The following is a 12,123-nucleotide window of genomic DNA, read 5'->3' on the forward strand; positions in this document are numbered from 1 at the left end:
ACTTATGTAATTGTAACATTTCATTTTTTTTGCACAAAAAAATTACCTGTTTTTGCTTTGTCATTATGGGGTATTGTGTGTAGATTAATGAGGGGGGTGGGGGGACAATTGTACCAATTTTAGAATAAGGCTGTAACTTAACAAAATGGTAGCAATTCCCAGCCCTAGCAGGCAGCAGCCGCACACGGCCAAGGGCGGGAAATCTATATCCCAGCCCTAGAAGGCTAGCATCCCGGAGTCGCCTCTTCACTGTTGACGCTGACTGGTGTTTTGCGGGTACTATTTAATGAAGCTGCCAGTTGAGGACTTGAGGCATCTGTTTCTCAAACTAGACACTAAATGTAGTTGTCCTCTTGCTCAGTTGTGCACCGGGGCCTCCTACTCCTCTTTCTATTCTGGTTAGAGCCAGTTTGCGCTGTTCTGTGAAGGGAGTAGTACACAGCGTTGTACGAGATCTTCAGTTTCTTGGCAATTTCTCGCATGGAATAGCCTTCATTTCTCAGAACAAGTATAGACTGATGAGTTTCAGAAGAAAGTTCTTTGTTTCTGGCCATTTTGAGCCTGTAATCGAACCCACAAATGCTGATGCTCCAGATACTCAACTAGTCTAAAGAAGATCAGTTTTTATTGTTTCTTTAATCAGAACAACTGTTTTCAGCTGTGCTAACATAATTGCAAAAGGGTTTTCTAATGATCAATTAGCCTTTTAAAATGATAAACTTGGATTAGCTAACACAACGTGCCACTGGAACACAGGAGTGATGGTTGCTGATAATGGGCCTCTGTACGCCTATGTAGATATTCCATAAAAAAATCTGCTGTTACTAGCTACAATAGTCATTTCCAACATTAACAATGTCTACACTATATTTCTGATCAATTTGATGTTATTTTAATGGACAAGAACATTTCTAAGTGACTCCAAACTTTTGAACGGTAGGGTATATTTTAATGTTGTGAGGGCTTCGACAGCTTTCTCATTAATGTTGCAGGAGATGATAAACGTGTATGTGTGTGTGTGAGATAACATGACAAACACTTCGCTCCCAGAGAGTTGTCGAATACGAGCTGCGATTGATTAACACACTCAAGTAGTAAATACCTCTGCTCACTGCTCGTCACTTTACCGGAATTTCCAAACAACATCTGGGGGACATTTACGAGACTCTGAGCTCCGTTTAAAAATAGAGAGGGATAGAAAACATGGTTGCTTTTTGCCAGACGTTGATTGGAATGGATGCTTGCCAGTGCAAGTGTACACACACACACACACACACACTGCAATGCAAACCCTCTAGTCTGTTGGCTCAGGCTGGCTTTTAAGCATATGGAACAGGACGGGTTATAATGATGGGTTTACCACACACACACACACACACACACACTACAATGCAAACAAACAGGAAACCAAACCATGCCTCTATAAAACGGTTGTTTGTCAAAAAACAATCTAAACGGTGCCTTCACCCTTGAACTTTCCACATATTGTTACATCCTGCATTTAACATTGATTAAATTTAGATTTTGTGTCACTGACCTACACACAATACCCAATAATGTCAAAGTGGAATTACGTTTTTTATTTTTTATTTACTAATTAATAAATGTAACGCTTTAATGTCTTTAGTCAGTAAGTATTCAACCCTTTTGTTATGCCACGCCTAAATAGGTCCATGAGTAAAGATTTGCTTACATGGAGTCTGTGTGCAATAATAGTGTTTTAACATGATTTTTGAATAACTACACCATACACACAATTATCAGTAAGGTCCAGCCGAGCAGTGAATTTCAAGCACAGATTCACCACAAAACCAGGGAGCTTTTCCAGTGCCTCACAAAGAAGGGCACCTATTGGTAGACCGGTAAAAATAAAATAAAAAGCTGACATTTGAATATCCCTTGGAGCATGGTGAAGTTACTAATTACACTTTGGATGGTGTATCAATTCACCCAGTAACTACAAAGACACAGGCGTCCCGAACTAAATTGCCCGGAGAGGAAAGAAACCAATCAAGGATTTCACCATGAAGCCAATGGTGACTTTGAAACAGTTTAATGGCTATGATGGGACAACTGAGGATAGATCAACAACATTAGTTAATCCAATACTAACCTAAATAACAGAAAAAAAAGGAAGCCTGTACAGAATAAAAGATATTCTAAAACATACATCCTGTTTTGCAATAAGGCACTGAAGTTAAACTGAAAAATGTGGCAAAGAAATTGACTCTATGTCCAGATTACAAAACGCTATGTTTGGGGCAAATACAACACATCACTGAGTATCGCTCTTCATATTTTCAAACATGGTGGTGGCTGCATCATGTTATGAGTATGCTTGTCATTGGCAAGGACTAGGGAGTTTTTAAGGATGAAAAGAAATGGAATAGAGCAAAGCACAAGCAAAATCCTAGAGGAAAACCTGGTTGTCTGCTTTCCAACAGACACTGGGGGACAAATTCACCTTTCAGCAGGACAATAACCTAAAAACACAAGGCCAAATATATATATATATATATATATATATATATACTGGAGTTAACTAGTGGACTTGTTTTCACTTAAATCTATGGCAAGACTTAAATTGCTGTCTAGCAATGATCAATAACCAACTTGTCAGTTTTTGAATAAATGTAAGAATATTGTGCACATGTAGTACAATCCAGATGTGCAAAGCGCTTAGGGACTCCCAGCTGTGATCGCTGCTGAAGGTGCTAACGTGTATTGCCTCAGGGGTGTGAATACTTATGTAAATTCGATTTCTGTATTTAGTTTTCAATAAATGTGCTTACATTTCTGAACCATGTTTTCACTTTGGAGTATTGTGTAGATGGGTGAGAATCTATTTAATCCATTTTGAATTCAGGCTCTGACACAACAAAATGTAGATTAAGACGAGGGGTATGAATACTTTCTGAAGGCACTGTGAGTGTATGATTGTCATTCTCACCGCTTTTGTTGGTTAAACGTGAAACAGCCTGTTAATAATAGGAAATCAAAGCAGCATTGTCTGTATAGACACTGACATGTCTGACCTGCCCCTTTTATTCAACACATATTCGCCATCGCTATGCAATCACAGTGTTTACCTAACCATATTCAGACATGCATCTCTCTGAAACATGATATTGAAAGCTACAGATGGAGACCCAAAACAAAGGTTGTAAAGTGTGTGGCTGGTTATTCATTGGTTGGAAATAAGCGCTCTATCACCATGTTATGCAAGTGAAGTGTTACCTTTGTGTATTTACCTATTCTGTTTCCTCATTTGCATATCTGCTCTTGCTGAGGAAGTACATCACTTTTGCATTTTGATAAACCGTCCGTCTGGGGAACTGCTGCAGTGTACACACACGCACACAGAGAGAGAATGCAGTGTAGACAGACGACACAAATCATTTGTTGCATCTGGAATGTAGTTTTTTTCAACCCTGGTACTGGATGCCCACAGTCTCCACATATACTGAAAAAATATATAAACGCAACATGTAAAGTGTTGGTCCCATGTTTAATGAGCTAAAATAAAATATCCCAGATATTTTCCATACGCCCAAAAAGCGTATTTCTCTAATTTTGTTCACACATTTGTTTACATACCTGTTATTGAGCATTTATCCTCTGCCAAGATAATCCACCCACCTAACAGGTGTGGCATATTTAGAAGTTGATTAAACACCATGATCATGACACAGGTGCACCTTGTGCTGGGAACAAAAGGCCAGTGGAAATTGTGCAGTTTTGTCACACAACACAATGCCACAGATGTCTGATGTTTTTAGGGCGCATGCAATTGGCATGCTGACTGCAGGAATGTCCACCAGAGCTGTTGCCAGAATTGAATGTTGATTTCTCTACCATAAGCTGCCTCCAATGTCGTTTTAGAGAATTTGGCAGTACGTCCAACCGGCCTCAACTGCAGACCACGTACAATACATTCAGAAGGTATTCTGACCCCTGGTCTTTTTCCACATTTTGTTACGTTACAGCCTTAATCTAAAATGGATTTTAAAAATAATAATAATCCTCATTCTCTACACCATGCCCCATTTTAATGACAAGGCAAAACATTTTTTCATACATTTTTGCAAATGTATTAAAAATGAACTGCTCACATTTACCAAAGTATTCAGACCCTTTACTCAGTACTTTGTTGAAGCACCTTTGGCAGCAATTACAGCCTTGAGTCGTCTTTAGTATGATGCTACAAGCTTGGCACACCTGTATTTGGGGAGTTTCTCCCCTTCTCTGCAGATCCTCTCAAGCTTTGTCAGGTTGGATGGGGAGTGTCGCTGCACAGCTATTTTCAGGTCTCTCCAGAGATGTTTGATCGGTTTCAAGTCCGAGCTCTGGCTGGGCCACTCAAGGACATTCAGAGACTTGTCCCTAAGCCACTCCTGCATTGTCTTGGCTGTGTGCTTAGGGTCGTTGTCCTGTTGGAAGGTGAATCTTCGCCCCAGTCTGAGGTCCTGAGCGCTCTGGAGCAGGTTTTCATCAAGGATCTCTCCATACTTTGCTCCGTTCGTCTTTCCCTCGATCCTGACTAGTCTCCCAGACCCTGCCACTGAAAAACATCCCCCAGCATTTGTCTTCCACCACCATGCTTCACCGTAGGGATGGTGCCAGGTTTCCTCCAGGCGTGATGCTTGGCATTCAGGCTAAAGAGTTCAATCTTGGTTTCATCAAACCAGAATCTTGTTTCTCGTGGTCAGTCCTTTTAGGTGCCTTTTGGAAAACTCCAAGCAGGCTGTCATGTGCCTCTTACTGAGGACTGGCTTCCGTCTGGCCACTACCATAAAGGCCTGATTGGTGGAGTGCTGCAGAGATGGTTGTCCTTCTGGAAGGTTCTCCCATCTCCACAGAGGAACTCTGGAGCTCTGTCTGTGACCATTGGGTTCTTGGTCACCTCCATGATCAAGGCCCTTCTCCCCCAATTGCTCAGTTTGGCCTGGCGGCAAGCTCTAGGGAGAGTCTTGGTGGTTCCATACTACTTCCATTTAAGAATGATGGAGGCCACTGTATTCTTGAGGACGTTCAATGCTGCAGACATTTTTCTTAGCCTTCCCCAGATCTGTGCCTCAACACAATCCTGTCTCAGAGCTCTATGGACAATTCCTTCGACCTCATGGCTTGGTTTTTGCTCTGACATGCACTGTCAACTGTGGGACCTTTTATATAGACAGGTGTGTGCCTTTCCATATCGTGTCTAATTAGTTTGAATTTAACATAGGTGCACTCAAAGTTGTAGAAACATCTCAAGGATGATCAATGGAAACACGATGCACCTGAGCTCAATTTATACTCATAGCAAAGTTTCTGAATACTTATGCAAATAAGGTATTCCTGTTTTCCCTTTGTCATTATGGGGTATTGTGTGTAGATTGAGGGAGAAAATGTGGAAGAAGTCTTAATACTTTGCGAATGCACTGTATAACCACGCAAGCTCAGGACCTCCACATCCGGGATCGTCGGAGACCTGCTACCCGTACAGCTAATTAAACTGTGGGTTTGCGCAACCGAAGAATTTCTGCACAAACTGACAGAAACCGTCTCAGGGAAACTCATCTGCGTGCTTGTCGTCCTCACCAGGGTCGTAACTGACTTCAGTGGCCAATACTCACCTTTGATGGCCACTGGCACATTGGAGAAGTGTGATCTTCACGGATTAATCCCGGTTTCAGCTGTACCAGGCAGATGGCAGACAGCATGTATAGCGTTGTGTGGATGAGCGGTTTGCTGATGTGAACAGAGTGCCCCGTGGTGGGGTTATGGTATGGGCAGGCATAAGCTACGGACAATGAAAACAATAGCATTTTATCAATGGCAATTTGAATGCACTTAATGCCATTAATCTGCCGCCATCACCTCATGTTTCAGCATGACTAATGCACAGCCCCATGTCACTAGGATCTGTACGCAATTCCTGGAAGCTGAAAATGTCCCAGTTCTTCCATGGCCTGCATACTCACCAGACATGTCACCCATTGAGCATGTTTGGGATGCTCTGGATCAACGTGTACGACAGCGTGTTCCAGTTCCCGGCAGTATCCAGCAACTTCACACATCCATTGAAGAGGAGTGGGATAACATTCCCACAGGCCACAATCAACAGCCTGATCAACTCTATGCGATGGAGATGTGTTGCGCTGGATGACGAAATGGTCACACCAGATACTGACTGGTTTTCTGATCTACGTCCCTACCTTTTTATCTGTGACCAACAAATGCATATCTGTATTCCCAGCCATGTAAAATCCATAGATTAGGGCCTAATTCATTTATTTCAATTGACTTATTTTGTTATATGAACTGTAACTGAGTAAAATCTTTGAAATTGTTGCGTTTTATTTTTGTATCCACATTCTCTTTCTTCCTCGTTACGACAGACAGTGAATCGCTGAACGAACAAACTCAGCAAAAAAAGAAACATCCCTTTTTCAGGACCCTGTCTTTCAAAGATAATTTGTAAAAATCCAAATAACTTCACAGATCTTCATTGTGTAGGGTTTAAACACTGTTTCCCATGCTTTTAATGCAATTACGGTCACAGTTATGAAAGGTTAGGACTATAAAGAGGCCTTTCTACTGAACACCAAAAGAAAGATACCCAGGGTCCCTGCTCATCTGTGTGAACGTGCCTTATGCATGCTGCAAGGAGGTATGAGGACTGCAGATGTGGCCAGGGCAATAAATTGCAATGTTCGTACTGTGAGACGCCTAAGACAGTGCTACAGGGCGGACAGCTGATCGTCCTCGCAGTCGCAGACCACGTGTAACAACACCTGCACAGGATCGGTACATCTGAACATCACACCTGCGGGACAGGTACAGGATGGCAACAACAACTGCCCGAGTTACACCAGGAACGCACAATCCCTCTATCAGTGCTCAGACTGTCCACAATAGGCTGAGAGAGGCTGAACTGCGGGCTTGTAGGCCTGTTGTTAGGCAGGTCCTCACCAGACATCACCGGCAACAACGTCGCCTATGGGCACAAACCAAACAGGACTGGCAAAAAGTGCTCTTCACTGACGAGTCGCGGTTTTGTCTCACCAGGGGTGATGGTCAGATTCGCGTTTATCGTCGAAGGAATGAGCGCTACACCAAGGCCTGTACTCTGGAGCGGGATAGATTTGGAGGTGGAGGGTCCGTCATGGTCTGGGGCGGTGTGTCACAGCATCATCGGACTGAGCTTGTCATTGCAGGCAATCTCAACGCTGTGCTTTACAGGGTACCCTTCTTGCAGGCTCATCCTGACATGAACCTCCAGCATGACAATGACACCAGCCATACTGCTTGTTCTGTGCGCAATTTCATACAAGAAAGGAATGTCAGTGTTCTGCCATGGCCAGTGAAGAGCCCGGATCTCAACGTCTGGGACCTGTTGGATCGGAGGGTGAGGGCTAGGGCCATTCCCCCCCCAGAAATGTCCGGGAACCTGCAGGTGCCTTGGTGGAAGAGTGGGGTAACATCTCACAGCAAGAACTGGCAAATCTGCTGCAGTCCATGAGGAGGAGATGCACTGCAGTACTTAATGCAACACACCAGATACTGACTGTTACTTTGACACATTTACTTTGACACATTATTCCATTTCTGTTAGTCACATGTCTGTGGAAGTTGTTCAGTTTATGTCTCAGTTGTTGAATCTTATGTTCCTACAAATATTTTACACATGTTAAGTTTGCTGAAAATAAACGCAGTTGACAGTGAGAGGATGTTTCTTTTTTTGCTGAGTTTACATGACATTTATACAAGTGAACTCTTAGTCACCGCTAGGCTACTCCTCCCACACACACATACACACCTCCCTCTTATCTAAACCAGGCTAACAGGAGGTTAACTCTCCTTTCATCTACAGATAAATCTGATGTATCACTGACAGCACTTCTGTCCACACTTAGCGTCATGCTAACGCTGTCACTGATGACAGGGCTGAGGTGTGTTCGTGTGTGCGCGTACATGCTCTGTTTGGACACAATATGAGATAAATTAATGCTTTTTGTCTGTGTGTTTTGACTTTGTGTCGTGAGTGTTTTCATTATGCTTATTTCTAAGTATCTATGATTAATTTAACCCTGTTTTTCCCTCCCTCCATCCCTCCCCTCTGTTGTTTACAGGGAATTTGAAGAATGTGGTTTAAGAGCGGAGTCTCATGTTTCCAATCAGGGCCTCCTGGGGTAATGAACACACACACGCCAGGCTGATGAAGACCGTATGTTGGAGCTCCATCCTTTGCCAACGGGGAGGAGAGGGAGATGTTGGGGTGGAGCAGGAGCAATGTGGAAAAACATGACTTTAATGTTTCCAGGAGGATGTTTTATTGTAGGGGACGAGGAGGAGGGTAGGGTGCTGATGTTGCCGGTTTGCTGTTGGTCTGTTTCCGTTTTGTCTTTGTATATATCTTTTTTTTTTTACTGTGGGGAGGAGATTCGGGTTCGACTAGCCATGGACCAGACTGAGAATTTCTGCTCTAAAAATGGCTTCCAGGGCCCGTATTCCCACAGGGTCTGAGTATGAATGCTGATCTAGGATCAGAATTTGAAGATTATTTTTTGTCTTTTAGATCATAATGAATAAGATTGCATGGCCCAGAATTCCTACCTTGTTCTATTTTGCTTCTAAATGTTCAGTTTAGAACCTAGGCTATGGGTGGGTTTTAATATTAGACTTAAATGTGTACATATTTAGGTGTGGGAAACATTTAGGGTGGGCTATGTTAAGATTTGTGCTAAACAAGTAAAGCAGACATGTCGCGGGCTAGTGTTACCTCTTTAGCTGCTTCCCTGGTGCTGTATGTTCATGCCTCCCTGGGGTGAGTTTCCCAAAAACAAAGATAATCTTCAGCATTAAGATAATCTTACACCCCATATAAGAGTATCCTGACAAGAACTTTGATGTTTTATGATCTTAGTGCTACAGATGATCTTCACTACATGAGTGCAGTACTTTTCGGGAGCTTTATATGGGCATTTTTCTTAACTGAACAAAAATATAAGCGCAACTATTTCAAAGATTTTACTGAGATACAGTTCATATAAGGAAATCAGTCAATTGAAATAAATTAGACCCTAATCTATGGATTTCACATGACTGAGCAGGGGCGTAGCCATGGGTGGGCCTGGGAGGGCATTGGCCCACCCTCTTGGGAGCCTGGCCCACCTACTGGGGAGCCAGGCCCTGCCAATCAGAATGAGTTTTTCCCCACAAAAGGCCTTTATTACAGACAGAAATACTCCTCAGTTTCATCAGCTGTCCGGGTGGCTGGTGTCAGACGCTGAAGAAGTCGGATGTGGAGGTCCTGGGCTGGCATGGTTACAAGGCAGGTTGGCTGTACTGCCAAATTCTCTAAATTGACGGAGGCAGCTTATGGTAGAGAAATTAACATTTAATTCTCTGACAACAGCTCTGGTGGACATTCCTGCAGTCAGCATGCCAATTGCATGCTCCCTCAACTTGAGACATCTGTGGCATTGTGTTGAGTGACAAAACTGCATATTTTAGTGGCCTTTTATTTTCCCCAGCACAAGGTGAACCTGTGTAATGTTCATGCGGTTTAATCAGCTTCTTGATATGCCACACCTGTCAGGTGGATGGATTATTTTGGCTAAGTAGAAATGCTCACTAACAGGGATGTAAACAAATTTGTACACAAAATCTGAGAGAAAAGCTTTTTGTGCGTATGGATAATTTCTGGGACGTTTTTATATCAGCTCATGAAACATGGGACCAACACATGTTTATTTTTGTTCAGTATATATTCTACAGTCTGTGTGTTTTTAAGTGGCATGTCAATGATCTGATCTCTTGTCTAATGAAATCTTTTACGCGAAAGCATCGGGCAAATTTGATTTCAGTCCTGTTCAAACCGCATGTTTTACTTTCAACTGTAAGTACATTAGGAGTGTAGAACAGTTTTGTATAATTTTGCTTTTGGTTTCACAAAAGTACAACTTTTTTTATGGTTCACTTTTGCCTTCTATATGGTGTAAATAACTTTTTTTTTTAAATACTAACTGATTAAAACATGAGTTTCAATTACATCCAGTATAGGAAACTCACCAAATGTAGGTCTGTGTCCCAAATGACACTGTTCGCTATAGTGCACTACTTTTACTTTTGACTGGAGCCCTATGGGAAGAGTGCCATTTTGGATGCAGCCTAGAGGTGGGGAATCAAAGTGGGTTCCATGTGTGGAACAGAAGTTCTGTGTGATCTTTATGGATTTCATTTAAACATTATGACCACAACCAGAACACACACACAGAGTACGCACACTCACACCGACAAACACACACACACTTTATGGATTCTGTGGTCAGAGTTGTGGTTTTCCTCAGAGTGCATGTGAAACTCATTAGTCTGTTTATGGGTTAGGAGGAAAGATGAAACTGATTGAAACTCCTATCTTGTAAACAGCTCCGTGACAGCCTATTGCACAAAGACTCAGTAAAAACGGGTGAATTTAGACATGAGAGTAGGGTAGTTCTGTCTTCCACCTCCTCCCCCAAAACCCCCCTTATTATGACATTGCATGGAGACCAGAACAAGACAACTTCAGGGCCTAGGGAGCTGGATTCCCAAAAATATTTTAGTATGTCTTAACTGTTTCTCTATTTAAATAATTCCTCAGATTTCTTTAAGACAATTTTTAACATTTGGCATAGAGCTGTTGCATGGCATATCACTTTATTTTTGGATTGGCAATATGGCCAAATTATCAGTCCTTTGCCAACCAAAAATATGTTTCTCAATCCACCTTATTTAATGGGCCTTTAATCATTTTAAGAAAACTCAGTCCTCCACACCTCTCTCTTCCATGACCCAGAAACCGATAAGTGGTCAGGTGGTGATGTCAATTCGTTAGTAGGCGAACGGATGTGTGCTTCTCTCCTTGATAGCCACCTTTCATCAAGTTGCCATTTGTGGAAGAGTTTTGATTCAGCTTTTGTTTTGTTGGAGAAAAGCATACACACGTTTGAAAACAATATGGAACTTATTGTGTCTTTAAAATGTCCTGCACAACTAATTTCATTTGTTTTTAATCACTTTTCACTTATTTTGGGCTCCACCACTGTAAACGTAATTAAACAGATGAAGCGCGGTCATGTCTAGAAGGGATGCCGCTAATCTGAAAGTGATGTCAGTTTACATATTCAAGTCAAGTCGGAAATCATTTTAGCTAACCCTAACACTTTTCCAAACCTTACCTATCCTAACCTGCTGCTTAAGTTTTCCTGACTTACGAAAAGTCACTTTTGACAATGGGGCATCCCATCTCGTCAAAACCATGACACGCGAGTGGGGGAGTCTTTCATACAAGCGCATTTTCCTCCACGTACAGTCTCCTCGCCACATCACCTCGATTACCTTTGACCTTTTTCAAAAGGAGGCGAGAGAGGGCGGAGTAAAGAGGACGCAGGAGTTGCGCAAATCCAATTGAGAAAAGGCATGGCTTCCATACATTAACCATACACACCCTATCTGCCTGACAGCTTCACTAAAGAAACTCAGAGCCTAGTGTATAGATAAGAACGTTTACTCTCCTCCCCAGCCTGAAATCAAACTCCCATCTCTATTCATGCTGTTGAATAGCACACCTGCCTGCCATGTCCTGTATGGCGACTAGACTGACTGCATCAGGCCTTCCCAACGACATTTTATGCAAAGCATCATGTTACCCGACATAGGATGTCATCATTTGATTTGAATACATCAGTTTACCTTTTAGATTATGAATTGTTTTATCATAAGATAAATGTTTGTTTTAGGGCTCAGTCTATAATATAACTAGACTTGCAAAAAATTATATCAAAGGAGAGTTGTTGAACATTACAAGCTGACGTTAATTTGCGTTTATGTGGGTCGGTCTGTTTTTGCCCGTTTTTTCTAGTTTTACATTCAAGAGGGAAATTGAAAACCGTTCGTCTCATTTGCATAACGTTTTCTCACCGGGGAGAAAGAGGACTCCCCGTACTCCCATACATCATGCTCGAGCCTCATCTACATGAGAACTGTCCCCGCGCACTGACGGGACTTGACCACAATAAAGACAGATGCTCGCAAGCCTTTATGTGGTTAACTGAAAAGGAATTAAGGCGCGTGGTGTTTTAAAAGAAGGTGCCT

The 12,123-nt window shown here is 42.3% G+C and overlaps 1 protein-coding gene across 1 annotated transcript in view; it reads left to right on the forward strand.

Annotated features, from left to right (window-relative positions):
- Positions 1–9,831, forward strand: part of hdac8 (histone deacetylase 8) — a 37,200-nt gene extending 27,369 nt beyond the window's left edge. Inside the window, exon 11 of the mRNA XM_071333320.1 lies at positions 8,118–9,831. Coding sequence (XP_071189421.1) covers positions 8,118–8,140 — 23 coding nt within the window. The 3' untranslated portion in view covers positions 8,141–9,831. The remainder of the gene's footprint in view (positions 1–8,117) is intronic.
- Positions 9,832–12,123: the final 2,292 nt, after the last annotated feature.

The sequence above is a fragment of the Salvelinus alpinus genome, chromosome 11, assembly GCF_045679555.1.
Source record: "Salvelinus alpinus chromosome 11, SLU_Salpinus.1, whole genome shotgun sequence".
Lineage (NCBI taxonomy): Eukaryota > Metazoa > Chordata > Actinopteri > Salmoniformes > Salmonidae > Salvelinus > Salvelinus alpinus.